This window comes from Vitis vinifera, chromosome 18 (genome assembly GCF_030704535.1).
Source record: "Vitis vinifera cultivar Pinot Noir 40024 chromosome 18, ASM3070453v1".
Taxonomy (NCBI): domain Eukaryota; kingdom Viridiplantae; phylum Streptophyta; class Magnoliopsida; order Vitales; family Vitaceae; genus Vitis; species Vitis vinifera.
In genome coordinates, this window is record NC_081822.1 from 30,678,211 (window position 1) to 30,698,598 (window position 20,388).

Consider the following 20,388-nt stretch of genomic DNA (forward strand, 5'->3'; position numbering starts at 1 on the left):
ATGCAATTACCTTAAAAACTTTATCTGAAACCATGGATTGGTTCAACTACCAATTTTTTTAAAACTTGTATTTACGGGATTTGGGCTCAATATCCATATCATGTTCTTTTAATACCCTTTCTCATATGTTGAAGTCAATAAACATAATTTGGATTCATATTCAACAAGTAAATAAAGGAAATACAAATTGTCGTCAAAATAATCTTTAATACCAGATTAAACTACCAATTTTCTTAAAAGTCCAAGTTTTTAGAATTTTGATTCAATATACAGATCATGTTCCTTTAACATATTAATCATGGAAGCAATAGGAGAAGTCAAATTTGAGCTTCTAAAAATTTTCTACATTTTTTAAATTCACTTTTTACTTTCAAATATATATATTTTTAATTTTCATACTTTATTATTGACCAAATGATGAATTTTGAATAAAAACCAACATTTTCTATAATTTGAATTTATTTTTAGCTTTATTTTATCTCTTCATTTTATTTTATATTTATATTTTACTCTTATTAATATGATAATTAACTTTTAATTATATTAAAAATATAAAATGATAGTAAATTATATATAAATTTAAGAAAGGGTTTAAAAATGATTTTACAAAGATAATGACTTTTAAAAACTATTTATACAAAAGTTACTTTTTTTTAAATAAACAAAAAATAAGAAGTATATCCAAACTAAGCTAAAGTTTTAATTAAATTTTAATATATATAAATTAATAACCTTGAGAGAAAGGAAAATTTATTAATTAAGAAAATATTATTAATAATTTTTTTATTAATTGATAAATTATTAATTTATCAAAGTATCCCTTCTTTTTTCAAAATATTGTATCTAATATTGTTTTACAAACTAACTATTTTTCATGTATTTTGTTTAAATAAATAAAATTCATGAATCTAATTATTTTTCAAAGAAGTATTTTTTTTCCCAAAAATATAACATTACAAATTTAAATAAGCAACAAATGACGCATATTTTACAAAAGTCTCCTAGACAAATCATATGGATTTAGCTGCATGTTAAGAATTTATTAATTTATATATATGGTAAGTGGAATCTATTTGAAATTATACATATTTTTCTATTATGTATTATCTTATAAGTTTATTGAATTATTAATTTATCGCAACTTGAAAAAGTTGTTTTAATATTTAGAGATGAATGAATTTTCAAAGGAGCAGATGGGCACGTTGTCGCCATCTACCATCATGTCGCTCCACAATCCACATCATATATGTATATCATCTCTAACATCGACTTCATCTGCAGATCTCATTCTTAGTTCCTCCCAATTCCAAGAATCCAAGCTGGTACCAAAAATGAAGGATGCCATAGTCCTTTACCCAGCTCCAGGGATTGGCCACTTGTTGTCCATGGTAGAGCTTGGTAAGCTCATTCTTAGCCGCTACAACTGCGAATTCTCCATTATTATTCTCCTCACAACTGGCCCTTTTGACACTCCAGCCACCACCTCTCACATCGATCGAATCTCCCAAACCACCTCTTCCATCTCCTTCCACCGCTTCCCTTATCTCCCATTCACCGCATCTCCAACTCTTGGTCGCCTGGCCAACATGTTCGAGTTCCTGAGTCTCAATGATTCTAATGTTCTCCAATCTCTTCAGCAGCTCTCGGAAGCTTCTTCCATTCGGGCTGTTATACTCGACTCTTTTTGCACTTCAGCTTTTCCCTTGGCTCGTGGCCTTGGAATTCCCACTTATTTCTTCACTTCCTTTTCTGCTGCTGCTCTCGCTGCCATCCTCTACTTGCCAACAATCCACAAACAGACCACCAAGAGCTTCAAAGATCTCCCCACCACTGTTTTTCACATTCCTGGATTGCCTCCACTGCTAGCTACTCACATGATAGAACCACTGCTTGACCGAGAGGACCGGACTTATCACCAGTCGCTACAGTTCTCACTGGATCTACGAAAATGTGATGGGGTTTTGACCAATACTTTTGATGGCCTTGAGCCAATAGCCCTTATGGCTATTACAAATGGGGAATGCGTTACCGATGGACCAAGTCCGTCTGTTTATTGCATTGGACCATTGATTGCAGATGCTGGTGAAGATGCTCCAACTCATAAGCATGACTGCTTGTCATGGCTGGACCAGCAGCCGAGTAGGAGTGTTGTGTTCCTGTGTTTTGGCAGCCGTGGATCGTTCTCGAGGGAGCAGGTGAAGGAGATAGCTAATGGGTTGGAGAGAAGCGGCCAGAGATTTTTGTGGGTGGTGAAAATTCCACCTGTGGATAACAAAAGCAAGGAAATCAAGGAAGAAAATTTGGTGTGGAACGACTTTGATTTGGATGAGCTTATGCCAGAAGGGTTCTTGGAAAGAACCAATAATAGGGGAATGGTGGTGAAGTCATGGGCGCCGCAGGTGGCGGTGCTGAGACACCAATCCGTGGGTGGGTTTGTGTCTCACGTGGGGTGGAACTCAGTGTTGGAAGCGGTGGTTGCGGGAGTGCCAATGGTGGCATGGCCTCTCCACGCCGAACAACACCTGAATAAGGCTGTTTTGGTCGAGAATATGAAGATGGCCATTGGTGTGGAGCAGAGAGATGGTGACAGGTTTGTGAGTGGGGCTGAGTTGGAGAGGCGACTCAAAGAGTTGATGGATTCTGAAGAGGGGAGAGAGCTGAGAGAGAGAAGCGAGAAGATAAGAGAGATGGCGGTGGAAGCTTGGAGAGAGGAGGGATCATCCACTACGGCCCTTGCCAAGTTGGCCGAGATCTGGAAGCATGATTAAGGTTGCAGGTCAATATAGGTAAGAGTGAGCCCATTCCGGATTGAATTGCTAATAGTTTTTGAGTTAATCCTTTGCTCATTGGTAATTAGGTTGCATCGATCTACTCGTTATATAAGAGACTGGTTCACTATTATATTTAAAATTACTATTAAGAAAAATAAATATACTTTCCTTTTGAGTAGTTGTACATATTTAAGAAGCATCATATATAAAATTATAATTAAGAAAATTAAATATATGTAACTTATCCTATGCAACTTGTCTTATATATATGTATGTCTAGGACAAGTTGCACCAACCTATGTTTCTCGTAGTCATAATTTTATATATGATATATGCTCCTTAAATATATACGATTCGAAGCATATTGTAAGCATTGTATATAAAATTACGATTAAAAAAAATAAACATAGATAGTGTAACTTATCCTACCCAACTTGCCCTATATATATGCGACAAGTTGCACCAACCTATGTTTCTCTTAGTCATAATTTTATGTATAATATAGGCCCCTTAAATATATACAACTCGTAGCATATTGTAAGCATTGTATATAAAATTATAATTAAGAAAATTAAATATTGGTTGTGTAACTTATCCTACGCAACTTTGTCCTATATATATATATATATATATATATAGATATAGATATAGGACAAGTTGCACCAACCTATGTTTCTCATAGTCATAATTTTATATATAATATATTATGCTCCTTAAATATATACAACTCAGAGCATATTGTAAGCATTGTATATAAAATTATGATTAAGAAAAGTATATATACTTTCCTCTCGAGTTGGTCAACTTGCCCTATATGTATCTTGAATTATATGTATTCAAAGAACAAATTGTAACCATTGTATATAAAATTATAAAGAAGAAAAACATATATATTTTCCTCTTGAGTAGTTGTATATATTTAAGAAGCAATGAGAGAAAAGCAAAAAAATAAAATAAAAATAAAGATTTGACAATTAATAATAGCTTATTTAACTAAAAACAACAAGATTAAGCTATTTACATTCAAACTTATTTTTCAAAGTAAAAAATTTTGATTAAAAGAATTAAATTTGTGGCTAAAAGAGAACTATAAATGTATATATATATATATATATATATATATATATATATTAAATAAAATTATATAAAATTGTTAGTTATAAATTTTAAATATTTTATTCAGGAATATACTTATACACAAGAGAAATTTAGAATATGGGACTGTAATAAAATTTTATTTTAAACAAATATTAAATATTAAAAATAATATATATTTTATTTTATTTTCCTTTTATTTATTTTACAAACTAAATATAAATATAACATAATAGATTTTATTGTATATAGCATCTTAAGTTTTCATTTCCATTCTATCCTATTGTATTCCAATAGCCAAATTGTAACCTAAGAGCAAAACCTTAGGATTGAGGAAGAGAACCCAACGAGGGAGACAGTTGTCCCTTTTTTGAATCTGCTTTTTCATCTCCTCTTATAGATCATCCTCAACCAGTGTTTGAAATATAAAAAAATTACGGCGAAATTTCGCTTATCGTCCGGCTCCGACTTGATATTATTGGTCGACGGAAATTTCGGTAATATTTCGGAAATATCACCGATATTTCTGTATTTATCGGTATTTTTACCGATTTTTTGGGAAATTCCCCGATATTTCCTACCAATCCAGCTCACGCACAGGATACAAAATCTGTCCATTTTTTTTTTATTTTAAAAAAAAACAAATAAGATGCTGTTTGGTAATCTGATCATGATTTGCAGGCAAAGGTTGTGCTTTTTCAGTTAAATTTAAATCCAGTGGCATGGATTTTCACGGAAATCAAACGAGGATGCATTTTCCCGGAAATCAAATGGGGGATGGATTTTCTTGGGAATCAAAGGGGGTTGCAAAAAAACAAAAATAAATAAATAACATGATTAGATTAGTACCTGCGAGGATTGAGAATGGCAGAGGAAAATAGGGCCTTTTTAGGGATTCTCTCGTCTGGAGGGCAACTTCAGACAAGGGCTTCTTGATGCCTCGAGTGAGAGAAGTGGGTGGCCTTTTGAGTTCGATCCCTGGCTACCATACTATGATACTCTTTGATAATATATATTTAATTTAAATTTGTTAAGGTTGTTGAAAAAAAAACCTAATTCTAATTATTTTATTTTAAATTATATTTAATTGATTAATAAAAATATAAAAATCAATATTATAATTTTTTTAATAAGTTTTTTTTATATTATTTATATGATAATTAAATATAAAAAAATATAAATATTAAAAAAATTATATAAATATATTATCATTTATTTCACACTATTTATTGTATTTGAATTAAATTAAAACTTTTAGGTAAAAAATATTGAAATTAGGAATATAGATTGTTCTATTGATGAAAATAAGGAAATTCAAAATTTCTTAGATGAATAGATCTAAGTAATGAAATTTAAAAAATAAAATAAAATAAAAATGTGTGCTTGTGGAAGATGGAGAATGGTGAAAAGAAAATATATATATATATATATATTATGTTTGCAATAAGGGAGAATTGTTGGGGATACAATTTACGTTTAGTGGAAAAAAAAAACTGAAAGTGAGAGAATAGAAGTTATCAATATTATTATACTAATGATGAGTGTAAGTTAATAAGTAGCATAAAATTTAATTAGTAGAATAAATTGGTTAGAGGTTACTAGTATTAGTAGTGTTTGATTCCGTCCACCTTAAATAAATAATTTAAGGCTAGTCACCCATTTGAAAAGTCCTACCTAATTGTGCATTATTTGATATTTGATAATCAGAGTAAATAAATGATTTGAATGTTTTAACTGAATTTGATATGAAAATGTTTAAATAAAAAATGAAAGTGTACAATTAAAAGTTTTGAATGTATTGACAAAACTGACTCAAAATTTTATGAAAATAATTACTTATAATATATCATATTTTGTAAGTGAACTTGAAATATTTGATCTATGAACTGTATTAATGTTCCTTATTGGGTTTTAAGCTCATTCCCTTTTGTTGATAATTTTTCAGGTACCCTTACTTCGGGCGAGGAGTGATGGCTAGGTCGGGGAACGATCATCATTAGGATTTTGCTTAAGATGTTATTTTTGGATATTGTTAGCTTATAAGTTTATGTTCATTTGGATTATTTGGTTTTTCATAACAATATATATGCCGATTATATTTATAAAATAACTTTAAAATGTGATTTTTTATTTATTTTATAATTTTTTTTAGAGTTTTTTAAAAATATTTTCATGAATTTTAAATAATTTTTACCTTATCAATATTTTAGTCAAAATATTCATCGATATTTCTCCAATATTTTTTATATATCCGTACTGATATATCCGTGTTTACTGATATTTCAAACCTTGTCTTCAACTTTGCGTTCAAGCCCAAAAACCCAATCCTTCATGTGGTGCTCATCAAGGCCAAAAGAAATAACCCCCAAATGCAAGTCACTAAAAGTCTAAAAAACCAAACCCAAATTAAAGGTAAATCCCAATCCCACAAATACAACATGCAAAGCCCAAAAGGAAGATCTACAACCAATAAACAAAGCCCAAATACAATATTTATCCAAGCCCATAGTCCACGTGAACAGGTCCTAGGTCCAATGGAAAAAAATTAACCTTTAAAACTTCTAGGGTGGATAGAAACTCGTACATGTGAATTTGGATCTTCCCAAATCATTTTTCAATCCATAGAAGTCTCGACAATAATATTTAAGCGTCTAAGGTAAGTTTATACCTTTTATATAAGAATTATTATATTCTATATAGAGTTATTATTATTTAATATTTCTAAAAATAAAAAAACAAAAACTATACTAAACAAATAAATAGAATTTGGAATTAAAGCAAATTGGAATTTAAAAAGATTAATCAGTGTAATAAAACAAGTATATACTTTGTTGCAATTAAAGGAATCTATATAAATATTAAATGGGTAAATATTAACGGACGGTGAAAGAAAATCGCATGCATCTCATATACATATAAATATTACAATTTTCTCTTTGTAATTTATCATCAAATATGATTTGTTATTCGATGAAATATCTTACTTATTTAAAATAAGAAAATCCTATCAACTATCATTAATTAAATATACAAAAGAGATAATAATTAAATAGCTCAACTATCATATTGTTTGGAAAATTTGTGAAAATATTTGGGATGAGAGAGTCTTGATAAATCAAATTGAAGATCAAGCTTGATATTTATTAAAGAAGGGAAAAAAAATTGTATTTATGGAAGGAGATATTGCAGAATGATTACAAATGTAAAATGCAATATTTGATATATATATATATATATTCATTTAAATGTAAAACTTGTAAGTAGAAATATTATGTTAAATAATATTGAATATGTGATGATTCATAATATTTAGATTTTGGAATTTTTTATTATTTTATCGTTAGTCAAATTGATATAATTTAGTCATTTTATTATTAATTAATGTTATAAAATATTTATAATTAATATATTATCAAACTAACAATTTCACTTTTAATCTCTAAAATTTTAAAACATTTCAAATTTCTCATAATGTTTGTAACTTTGAAGAGAATTTAGAGGTTTTTGTAAATCGGTACTCTCAATTTCAATATTAGGATGATTATAATTTTCTCAAGAATAAAATCTTTGATTTGTTTTTTTTTTTAAATTAAAATTATTATTCTTGTAGGAATTGGAGATTGCAGTTTTTTTATTTTATAATCTAATACTTTTAATTTGTCTTATTTTGTTTCTTTTAAATTTATTTTTTTAACTAATATTCACGATTTAGAAAAATTAACTAGAAAAGAATTTTACTATCTAAAATTTTGTTATGAAAAAGTATAATCTTATTTATATCCCCTCCTAATTTTTTTTTTCAATTTGGTTTCATGCATGTCTAATTCAATTATTTGACATTAAATCTCTATTTGAAAAAAAATAAATTTATATATTTATTTATTTATTAGACTTTTTTTATATTATCTTATGTGACGTGACACTGACACGTGTACACTTATTAGTATATATAAATGGGCATGATAGAATAATATCAAAACCCCGCTAAGATTAAATAGAAAAAACAAATTATTAACCCACCACTAATCCATTTAAACACTTCCAAACTTTAAACAGCCCAAAAACATTCCTTTTCCTCACTACTCAACAAGGATATGTATCATTGCAAATAAAGAGAAAACAAATGCTAGATATATTGGAATAAAGTCAATTGTTCTTATCAACAACAAATGAAGTCTTTATACAAAGTTGATAAAGAAATAATTGTGATTATCCTTTACCCATCACACATACCAAAGTCCTTATAATATCCTTGGAAGACCTTACTTGCCCATTTTTTTATTATTATCGATCCTATATCAAACCATGCTTTGCTCATCCATATCAACTACTAATTGTGTAGAAATGTCGGGTCTTGGAATCTTGATAATATTTGAGAACCCAGATTAATTAGTTTTGTTGATGATGAGTTACCCTATGATCTTCTCCTTTGCCCATTCATTATCAACCATTAATTTTTGAAGTGTTTGTGCTTTGAGTCTTTGAACTTACTTTTCTTGATGATGAGCTCTACAATATCTCTTGCCCAACTGCTTTACAATACATCAAGAGGAAGAAACTAAGATTCAAACATGGGTTTGTGCTGATTAGAAACATAAAACAAGCTAGATTCATTATTCATGTAGGAGAAATATTCAGATACATTCCAATCAATCTTGATTCCAGACATCAGCAAATTTGGCGAGGGCAGTGGTGGATGAACCCCCATCTTTCCAAGCTGCCAAAGCCATCTCTCTCATCTTCCTGCTTCTTTCCCTCAGCTCCCTCCCCTCCTCACACTCCATCAACTCCCTCACTCTCCTCTCCACCTCAGCTCCACTCACAAACATATCCTCATCCCTCTGCTCCACTCCAATAGCCATCTTCATAACCTCCACCAGAGCTGCCTTATTCAGATGCTGCTCAGCATATAGAGGCCAGGCCACCATTGGCACCCCTGCAATCACTGCCTCCAACACTGAGTTCCACCCGCAATGGGTTACAAATCCTCCCACCGATGGGTGATTCAGCTCCGCCACCTGCGGCGCCCATGACTTCACCACCATTCCCCTATCCTTGGTTCTTTCCAGGAACCCCTCTGGCATTAGAACATTCAAATCAACATCGGCCGTCACTGCAATCGGCTTGCTTTTGTCGGTGGATGGTGGGTTCTTCACCACCCACAAGAATCTCTTGCCACTTCTTTCCAGTCCATTAGCTATCTCCTTCATCTGAGCGGGAGAGAACGTTCCCTTGCTCCCGAAGCACAAGAAGACAACACTCTGACTTGGCTGTGTGTCAAGCCAGGACAAACAACCATGACGAGCTTTATTACCAGCAATATTGCTTTCATCTTCACCAGTATCAGCAATCAAAGGGCCGATGCAGTAAACTGACGGAGTTGGCCCATTGGGAACACATGTCCCCTCTCTGATTGTCTTAAGGGCTATCGGCTCAAGGTCATCGAATGTATTTATCACAAGTCCATCGGATTTGGGCAAAAGCTCTGAGAAGTATAGCATATCATCATAGGCGGGGTCGTCTCGGTTGAGCAATGGTTGAGGCATTCGAGTGGCTTGTAGCGGAGGCAACCCAGGAAAGTGTATAAAGGTAGTGGGCATGTCCTTGAAGCTCTTATTGCTGCTCTCAGTCTGTTTGTGAATTGTCGGAAAGTAGAGGACGGCAGCAACAGAAGCAGCACCGGAGGTGAGGAAGTAGTAAGTGGGAATTCCAAGGCCACGACCCGCAGGAAGAGCTGAAGCGCAAAAGTAGTCGATGATGAATGCCCGAATGGTGGAAGCTCTGGAGAGTTGCTGGAGGGAATGGAGGACATTAGAGGCACTGAGACGGATGAACTCAAACAAGACAGCGAAGTGACTGCGAGTGGAAGAAGAGGTGTCGACCGAGAGATAGGGAAAGCGGTGGAAAGAGATGGACGGATTGGTTTGGGAGATGTGGTCAATGTAAGAGGTGGTGGCCGGAGTGTCAAAAGGGCCGGGGGCAAGGAGAATGGTGATGGAGAATCTATGGGAGCAACGACGAAGGATGAGCTTGCCTAGCTCTATCATGGACACCACATGGCCGATGCCTGGAGCTGGATACAGGACTATTGCATCCTCCATCGTTGTTTATTGTTGGATCTCTGGATTGGACAAACTCAGAATGACAACTTTGTATCACCTCAATGATAATGCTCGGTCAGAAACTCACATTATTCAACCAATATCCTACATCAAGAGACGTGCCCACATTTGGTTCTCACGGGCACGCGTTGCCTGTCAACTGCTCCATTAAATTATTCCTGAACAACCCATTTACCTAAGCCTTAAAGCCATCTTTTCCTTCCGGAGATGCAACATTAAGATCAGAAGATGGCATGTTATTTGCAATCCTAACTTCTGTAACTAGGGATGGCAATGGGGCGGGTTTTTTCGGGTACCCGCCCCGCCCCGCCCCTAATGGGACAGGGTTAAATTTTATTAAACGGGTTTGGGGCGGGTTTGGGAATGGTTTAAAAAACCCGGAGCGGGTTCGGGGCGGGGGCGGGTATTGCCCCACCCCGCCCCGCCCCGCCCCGATCCTCCATCACATTTTTGCCCTTGAACTCTTCCACCGTTCTAGGTATGGCAGCTTCCTGTCGCCAGAAACCAAAGAGCTTCTTCTCCACTTCCAAGACTCACCGGAGAGGACACGAAGAGAAGAACCGGAAGGGGAAGCTGGCCAGTCCAGGTTGTGATGTCGTCAGATTCAACAATCGGAGATCTGATCGCGGCGGCACTGCGGCAGTACGCGAAGGAGGGGCGGCGGCTGGAGTTACCCACGGAGATCTGATCGCAGCGGCACTACGACAGTACGCGAAGGAGGGGCGACGACTGGCGTTACCCATGGAGGTGTGTTCAAGCGGGATTGCACGGATCTTGTCCGTAGGATCGCGCTTTTGACGCATTTGTTTGAGGAGATCAGAGATTTCGGGGCTGGTTTGAGGCCTTTGGATGTGTCGACTTCGTCGGCGTCTCCCTTGACTTGCCTGTCTGAAGTAGCCAATGCTCTTCAGGCTGCTAAGCGCCTTCTGTCTGCCGCTGGAAATTTCAGTTCCGACGCCTTTTCTATGAGTCGCGATTCCAATTTCTTCGTTTCTTTATTTTCTGAAAGAAAATTGTCAAGCTTCTGTTTTTATGATGTTTTGGTTCGCAGAAACTGAAGGACTAACCTAAACAGAGGTAACATGGAAGCCCCATTGTTGTCTCTAGGTCCCAAATGATGAAAAATGCAGATTCCAAGATTTTGCCATCTTTTATTTTCCCACATTTTCTTGGAAACCAAACAGAGCATTTGGGAAAATATTTAACTGATTTCTGTTTTGAATTTGAATGACACACATGGGGTTAACTTCAGTTTGTACAACTACTGGGCTTTAGTGCAGTTTGTTTGGTTAATTGTATAATGTTGCTTTTGATTCTGAGTCTTTCTGGGGCGTGTGAATTGTTTGGATAATCTGCAACAGTAAGCGAAGGAGGGGCGGCAACGTTACCCACAGAGATCTGATTATGGCGGTGCTGCAGCAGTACACGAAGGAGGGGTGGTGGTTGGCTTTACCCACAGAGACCTTATCGCGGCGGCACTGCGGCAGTAAGCCCTGTCTCGCCGGTTTCAATGGTGAATTCAAAAAAAAATAATAATAAACGGGGCGGGCGGGGCGGGGCGGGGCGGGTATAGGAATTTATTGTACCCGCCCCGCCCCGCCCTGTTTAAGTTTTTAAATGGGACGGGGATGGGATTTATTTTAAATAAACGGGGCGGAGTTGGGATGGGGGCGACCCGTCCCGAACCCGCCCCGTTGCCATTCCTATCTGTAACTTCTTAAATTTTTTCAAGTACCACCTTTTGAATATATATACCTGGGTAAATTATCGAGCCCAAATTTTATTAAACTAAAGAATTATAATTTTGATAATTTAATCTACTAAAAAATAATGGTGATGTGTTTATATTTGTTCATATTTGATTAGTACGTTTATAAACAAAGGCCATTGAGTAGAAGGAAGACGAAGTTACTGGAACATATTTATTCCTAAGATATAAAAAGTTGATTAATTCCTAAGATGAAGTCAATTACCTCTGAAATTATCTCTTTCATTGGTTTTGTCGATTATGAATACTTGTCAAAATTTCAACACTTTCCTTAACTTTAGCATGAATTCAAGCTCTAAAGTTAATATTTAGGGAGATAAATTATAAAAAAAAATTAAATTGGATTCATTTTCTTCATTTCAGGTTGAATTTTCTGGCACATGATGATGACCTGAAAAGGATGGGTTTTTCTTCATGTGTATGTTGTGACTTTTTTCTTTCAGTCTTTTTTCTTTTTCTTTCTTTCCTCTTTCTTCCTTTCAGCTGTTAGACTTGCAGAGTTTGATTATTTTCCAATTAGATGGAAGGGCTTTTTTTTTTTTTGTTTAATTTCGAATTTTGATTAAAAAAAAATTAAAATTTTAGTTCAAAAAGAACTAAAAATATATTTATAAAATAATACTATAATATATATATATATATATATATATATATATATATATATTATTTTTATATATTAAATAGAAAATATAAAAAAATTTAGTTATAATTTTTAAATATTTAATAATGAATCTATTTAAACCTAAGAAAAATTTCGCATTTTAAATATATGTATTTTTTTAACATTGCAATGTAATAAAATTTTTATTTTAAATGAATATCGAATATTAAAAAATAATATATATTCTATTTCATTTTTTATTTATTTATTTTACAAATTAAGTATAGACATAATATAATGTAATTATTTAGATATACGATTTCATTTATATTGGATATAATATAAAAAATATTATATTTAATTAAAAATGATTTTTTAGAATATGTATTTGTTAGTTAATGGAATATGATGTCATAGGAATAAAAATATCTTAACTTATTGTTTTCCACCAACTACATGTAGTCCAAGTGTAATACCTTAGGATTGAGGGAGAGAACCCAAGGAGGGAGAAAGTAGTCCCCCTTTTTGAATTTGCTTTTTCAACACCTTATAGATTATCCTCAGCTTCATGTTTAAGCCAAAAAATAACCCTCAAATGAGTATAGAAGTGAACCGCAGTATATGACAATGACAAGGTTCAACCCAAAATACAAGTCACTAAAAAGCAAACCCAAATTAAAGGTAAAGCCCAATCTCATAAATACAACATGCAAAGCCCAAAATGAAGATATTTATCCAAGCCAACAGTCCAATGAATAATCTAAATCTAAAAGTTTTAATTGAAGTAACCAAACTCAAATAAACAATCCAAGCCTAAAGCCAATACCAACAATATCCAAATTAAAGAAAGCCCAAAGACTAAACCCCACATAATTTTTAACGTGGAGCTAAAAGAAGGAAGGGTTTATCCATATTCTTGGAGGGCCTAGGATGGAAGCCATGGTTGGTGGCGAGTGGAGATGAAGGATGTTGGATCATTCAAAAAAACAAACCAAGGCCTAGATACTTTTGGGGTTGATATAACCTCATACTTGTGAATTTGGATATTCCCAAATCATTTTTTAATCCATAGAAGTCTCGACAACCTTTGGGATCTTTAGCCTGATGACTTTTTCTTGAAATTTGGCAATGAAAATAATTTTTAAGTGTCTAAGACAAGTTTATACCTCTTGTATAAAAGTTATTATATTTTATATAATGCTATAATTATTTAATATTTTCAAAAATAAGAAAACGAAAACTATACTAAACAAATAAATGAAGTTTGGAATTGAAACAAGATGGAATTTAAAAATATTAATTAGCGTAATAAAACAATATATACTTTGTTGCAATTAAAAGAATCTAAAGAACCCATTACTTAACCAATTGCTAAGAAGCTAATAAAAAGAGTGGTAGAACAAAAAGAGAAAAAGGCACCAAATCCAAAGAGTGGTTTTATTAGTAGATTAAATGTAGTACAAGTCATAACAACTAATTACGTAATGATATTGGTTGTTATTTAATGGAAAGGTTGATATTTACACGTTTCCCATACTCTCTATCATATATTTTAAGGTAAGGTGAATGAATTTGAAAAGAAAAGCTACAATCTCGGGATTGTTCTTTGGTATCCGCTCTTCACTTTGGGAGTACATATCTATGTTTGACCCACTAATAAGATTACACATGTAAAATATATATGGTTAAAAAATTGAAAGAAAAACTTATTAATATCATTAATTAAAGATAAAAGAGAGATAATAATTTAATATAAAAATTAAATAGCTCCAACTATCGTATTGTTTGGAAAATATGTGAAAATATTGGGGATGAGAGTCTTGATAAATTAAATTTGAAGATTGATATTTATTGAAGAAGGAAAGCAAAAAAAATTGTATCACTTGATTCATCTAAATGTAACATTTGTAAGTAGAAATATCATGTTAAATAATATTGAATATGTAATGATTCATAATATTTACATTTTGGATTTTTTTTTTTATGAGTTTATCATTAGTCAAATTGAGATAATTTGGTCATATTTGTTATTAATTCAATATTTCTATATTTTTTTTCATAGATTAAATTTGAAAATCAAGTTTCATATGTTTTGAAGAAGGAAAACAAAAAAAAAAAAAAAATTCTTGAAGAAGATATTGTAGGAAAGATTTCAAGTGATTAAAAGTGTTAAGGTAATATTTGATTTTTTTTTTTTTGTTTCGTAGAAGTTTTATGTTAAATAGTATTTGAATATTTAATGATTAATAGGATTTAAATTTTGAATTTTTTTTAATGAGTTTATCCTTAGTCTATTTGAGATGCCTTGGTCGTATTTGTTATCAATTAATTGTTTTTAACAAATTTCAATATTTTGAAGAGAGAAAATCAGATGCATCTCATAATATATTGCCTCATATTGAATAGAATGCCTAACCCTTGTCTAAAATAAGAAAATTCTACAAACTAGCATTGTATTCTCATTAATTAAATACACAAAAAGAGATAATAATTGAATATTAAACTTAAATTGTTATGATTAGCATATTGTTTGGAAAACATGTGATATGGGAGTTTTTATAGATTAAATTGTGAGATTAAGTTTGACATGTTTTGGAGAAGGAAAGCAAAAAAAATTGTATTTCTTGAAGGATATACCCTTCAAGTGATTAATAGATGATAGAGAACACCGATGTTACAAACTAAGGGAGTGATTTGATTTTGCCATAGTAGGAATTTGTGTTGTTTAACTTGATAGAGATGAAACTAGAGCATTGATAAAATGATGGAATATTGAGTTCGGATTCTATGTTTGGGAAAGAAGAAAATGATTAAAAAAAAAGACATTTTTTCTTTTTGGCTCTAATTCCATGTAAAGTTTGATTAGTTGGCAATGAAAACTATATTTTCAATTTCTTCCTTTGTAATTTTATACAAAAATATAGATGATTTATACAAGGAAAGAGATAAACGATATTCTTGACATATAGGAAAATAATCTTAAATTAAGAGAACCAAATATTATTAATATTTGAAAATCAAATATTGTCAAAATTAAATATTATTAATATTTTATTATGGGAAAAGAATCAAGAATCCCATAATTTTAGGATGAGATTTGATTGTATATAGAAGATTATTTTTGATTGATTGTAACTGATCCGTTTGCACATTTTTTTATAGGCTAACCAATGTTTTGTATATATGTATTTTCTTTCCTTAAGTTGATAGATTGAATATACAACAGATTTCTAGATTTCCAAATACTTTGTTTTGCTCTGTTTTCTTTCATGGTATTAGAGAACCAAACCTGGTGACTTTGAATTCTTCCAAGCGCTTCCGCAACCTATTTCCTTGTTACAGTCGCTGCCATGAACATCGACAAAATGGGATTGACATCATCTAAGGCTACCATAGAAACTTTAGATCCCGTCTCTCTACACCACTCAAACCACCCAAGTATGGTACTTGTCTCCAAGGTACTTGAAGGAGATAACTACAACACATGGAGTCGAGCTATGAGAATCAGTTTGAGTGCTAAAGACAAAATTGGATTCGTCACAGGTTCCATTAAGCCATCCTCTTCGACTAATGATAGTTTTCCTTCTTGGCAACAATGCAATGATATGGTGATCTCATGGTTATTGAATTCCATTCATCCAGACATAGCCAACAATGTGATTTATGCAGAAAAACTATAGCAGAAATATGGGCAGATCTACAAGAATGTTTTTTTTCAAGGAAACGATTCAAGAATTTATCAGATCAAGCGAGACATTGTGGAACATAGGCAGGGGCAACAATCAATTTCGATTTACTACACAAAGCTTAAAGCTTTTTGAGATGAACTTTCATCCTATCATGAAGTGTTATCCTATTCTTGTGGAGGATTAGAGAAATTTTAGGAAAATGATGAGAAAAAGAGAGTTATGCAGTTTCTCATGGGATTGAATGGTAGTTATGCTTCTATTCATGGACAAATCTTATTGATGCAACCTTTACCCGATACACATCAAGTTTACTCACTTGTCCTTCAACAAGAAAAACAGGTTGAAGTTTCTCTCAGTAATGGGAACAAGAACCTCTATGCCATGCTTGCAGATCAAGACAATAAGGTGACTTCAGCACACCAGGTTCAAAAGCAAAAGACTCCGCTGCACTGCTCTTATTGTGACCGTGATTATCACAACATTGAGAAGTGTTACTACCTACATGGCTTTCCAATTGGCCACAAGCTTCATGTGAAGAACGTGAAGCCTCCCAATCAATGTCACTCAAATGCAAACAATATGAAAGTGGAAACAAATAAGGCTGTCGAGATAGAAACAAAATTTCTTCCAACAAGTGATAGACCAAGGCTCACAACTGAGGAATATAACCAATTGATGGCTATGATTTGGAAAAACAATGGTGGTAATTCACAACATTTTGCAAATGCCACGGGTATAAATATGCCATCATCCAAAATTATTCTGGATTGCCTACACTTAAATATGTGTTGGATTATTAATAGTGGAACAACGGATCATGTGACTTCCTCAACTGAATTATTAGATCCAAAAAATTTGCCCAAGACCACTACCATTAGTTTGTCAGATGGTGGTCAAGAACATATTGAGTCAATTGGTTCATTGCATATTACCCCCCACATTAAACTTAATGATGTACTCAAAGTTCCACAATTTCAAGTTAATTTACTATCAGTTAGTAAACTAACACAGACATTACAATGTATAGTGATGTTCTTTTTTTATTTTTGTGTTGTGCAAGACACTACTACGAGGAAGACGATTGGCTTGGGCAAGCAACATAATGACCTCTACTACCTCGCACAAGACCAAAATCCAGCCTTGGCTTATGCCATTCACAAACATTCTGATCTTTGGCATCAACGTCTTGGGAACCTATCATCTGGTCATCTTCAAGTTCTTGCTAAAATTAATCCTGAAATTTATTTTGATTCCAAGCATGTTTGTGAAATTTTCCCTTTATCCAAACAAACTCATTTGTCTTTTCCATCTAGTTTCATTTCTTCTCACGCGCCTTTTGATTTGATACATTGTGATATTTGGGGACCACATCGAATAAATTCTCATTCTGAGGCTCGTTATTTCCTAACAATTGTTGATGATCATACTCGATATACTTGGATACATCTCATGAGTTTTAAATTTGAAACACAAGGGATATTGCAATCATTCATTTCTTGTGTGGAAACACAATTTAATTGTTGCATTAAAACTCTTCGAACTAATAATGAGACTAAAATTTCCTCTATGAAACAGTATTTGGATACTAAGGGGATCAATTACCATCATTCATGTGCTTACACCCCCCAACAAAATAGGGTGGTTGAGAGGAAACATCGTCATCTTTTAAATGTGGGAAGAACTCTTCGTTTTCAAGCAAACCCACCGTTAAAATTTTGGGAGGAAAGTGTTCAAACAATCAATCACTTACCTACACCATTTTTTTTCTTACAAATCGTCATACCAACTTCTCTATATATAACAAGCTACCTTCATATAATCATCTATGAACTTTTGGATGTCTTTTTTATGCCACCAATCTCTTACCCACACATAAATTTGATAAAAGAGCTCGTCGCTGCATATTTGTTGGTTATCCTCTTGGTTAAAAGGGTTATTGGGTTTATGATATTAAAAATAATAAATTTTTTTCTTCCCGAGATGTTGTCTTTCATGAACATATATTTCCGTTCCACAATAATCCACAAGAAGAGCAACATGATGTGGTCGTTCTTCCTTGACCACAAACCTCATATGAACCCATAACCATAGAGACAACCAAACCCTAAGCTGATGATCAATCTTTGTCTTTACCACTGTTACTTTCATCCCCCGAGTCTATGTCCAATGAATTTACACTTGATCTTGGCACCATTGTGTCACTTCCACTTGCTACTACTCGTTGTTCTAATCGTATCAAGCAACCAAATGTCCAACTCTCAAATTTTCATCTTTACCACACAGCCAAGGTTGCTTCCAACCAATCTTCTTCTTTTTCAGGTACGCGTCACCCTTTGACTTGGTATATTTCCTATGCAAAACTCTCACCAAAATATCGGAATTTTGTTTATGCCATCACCACTCATGTGGAACCTAAACTTATGAACAAGCAATATTGGATCTAAAATGGCAGGAAACTATGGCTGCAGAACTCCATGCTCTTGAACAAAATCACACTTGGACACTCACACCTCTCCCTTCCGATCATCGTCCAATTGAGAGCAAATAGGTGTATAAGATCAAATATAACTCTGATGGCATAGTTGAGCGATACAAAGTCGGTTGGTCACAAAAGGCTTCACTCAACATAAAGGGATTGACTATAAGGAGACATTTTCTCCTGTGACTAAGTTAACTATAGTTCGATGTTTACTTGTTGTAGCTGTTGTCCGACACTGGTCACTTCACCAAATGGATGTTCAAAATGCCTTTCTCCATGCTGATCTGCTTGAAGAAGTCTATATGCAACTGTCTCCTGGTTTTCGTCGATAGGGAGAGACACCTATGGTATGTCGACTCAACAAGTCATTATATGGGCTTAAACAAGCCTCCCGTAGCTGGTTTCAAAAATTTTCTGCCACAATTCAACAAGATGGTTTCCATCAATCAAGAGTTGATTATTCACTTTTCACAAAGATCTCTAGTATTTCCTTCACAGCTATGCTCATCTATGTAGACGAAATGATCATCATCGTCAATGATGAGAATGTAATTGTAGCTCTTAAGGAGTCTCTCCACACCAAATTTCTCATCAAGGACCTCAGTCAATTACGATATTTCCTTGGTATTGAAGTTTCTTGTTCTATTGATGGTATTTCAATATCCCAACAAAAATACACTCTTGATATCTTAGATGAAGCAGGCTTGCTTGGGGCCAAACCATTATCGACACCTATAGAAGAAAATAATAAACTCCTGCCGACAGTAGGAGATTTATTGAAGAATCCATCCATTTACAGAAGATTGGTTAGACAACTCATTTATCTTACCATTACAAGGCCAAAGATAAGTTATCCAATTCACATTTTAAGCCAGTTTATGCAAGAACCAAGAAAGCTTCATTTAGATGTTGTTCATCATCTTCTACAGTATCTTAAAGGTGCACCTGGACAAGGATTATATTTTCCTGCCAAAGGAAATTTGCTACTAAGGGGATTTTGTGATGTAGATTGGGCTCGATGTTCGATCATAAGACGATTTATGACTGGATATTGCATTTTTCTTGGAAGAGCTCTTATTTCATGGAAAACCAAGAAATAGACAACAATGTTAAGGACATCAGCTGAATAAGAATATCGAGCAATGGCTTCCATTACGTGTGAACTTATATGGCTCAAGTATTTGTTGGATGACTTGCAAGTAGAACACTCACAACCAACCAAACTATTCTATGATAGTAAAGCAACACTCCATATTGTTGCTAATCTAGTTTACCATGAACGTATCAAGCATATAGAAATCGATTGCCATGTTGTTCGAGAACGAATTCAGTCAGGTGCCATAGTAACTGCTCATGTTCCATCTGCTTGCCAATTTGCTGATTTGTTCACTAAGCCATTTAGTTCATCAATTTTTCATTCCCTTCTCAACAAGTTTGGCGTTCTTAACATACATGCTCCAACTTGAGGGGAAGTATTATGGGAAAATAATCAAGAATCCCATAATTTTAGGATGAGATTGATCGTATATAGGAGATTATTTTTGATTGATTGTAACTTATTCGTTTGCACATAGATTCCTAGAATAGGCTAACCAATGTTTTGTATATATGCATCTTCTTCCCTTATTAAGTTGACAGATTGAATATACAATAAATTTCCAAATTTCCAAATACTCTATTCTGCTCTATTTTCTTTCATATTTGATTTCCAAATATTGTGAGAATCAAATATTGTTAATATTTGATTATTTTTTATTCCTTTAGATTTATGAAAATATTTATGAGAGTGCCTTTCTACTTTTTTATAAGCTTGATTCCATATATCTTCTTGAATATTTCCTTTAATAGTGTTCAACATGGATA

At 33.3% G+C, this 20,388-nt stretch overlaps 2 protein-coding genes across 2 annotated transcripts; one reads left to right on the forward strand and one right to left on the reverse strand.

Annotated features, from left to right (window-relative positions):
• The first annotated feature begins 1,245 nt into the window (after positions 1–1,245).
• Positions 1,246–5,959, forward strand: LOC100259577 (UDP-glycosyltransferase 88F5). The gene is made up of 2 exons (XM_002271997.4): positions 1,246–2,786; positions 5,812–5,959. Exon 1 carries the CDS (start codon positions 1,332–1,334, stop codon positions 2,766–2,768), a length of 1,437 nt encoding a protein of 478 aa, XP_002272033.3. The 5' UTR covers positions 1,246–1,331; the 3' UTR covers positions 2,769–2,786; positions 5,812–5,959.
• Positions 5,960–8,425: 2,466 nt separating this feature from the next.
• LOC100254461 (UDP-glycosyltransferase 88F5-like) lies at positions 8,426–10,055 on the reverse strand. The gene has a single exon (XM_059734776.1). It carries the CDS (start codon positions 9,965–9,967, stop codon positions 8,516–8,518), a length of 1,452 nt encoding a protein of 483 aa, XP_059590759.1. The 5' UTR covers positions 9,968–10,055; the 3' UTR covers positions 8,426–8,515.
• Positions 10,056–20,388: the final 10,333 nt, after the last annotated feature.

Coding starts and splice junctions, on each gene's coding strand:
- LOC100259577 (XM_002271997.4), top strand. CDS start 1,332: ATGAAGGATGCCATAGTCCTTTACCCAGCTCCAGGGATTGGCCACTTG.
- LOC100254461 (XM_059734776.1), bottom strand. CDS start 9,967: ATGGAGGATGCAATAGTCCTGTATCCAGCTCCAGGCATCGGCCATGTG.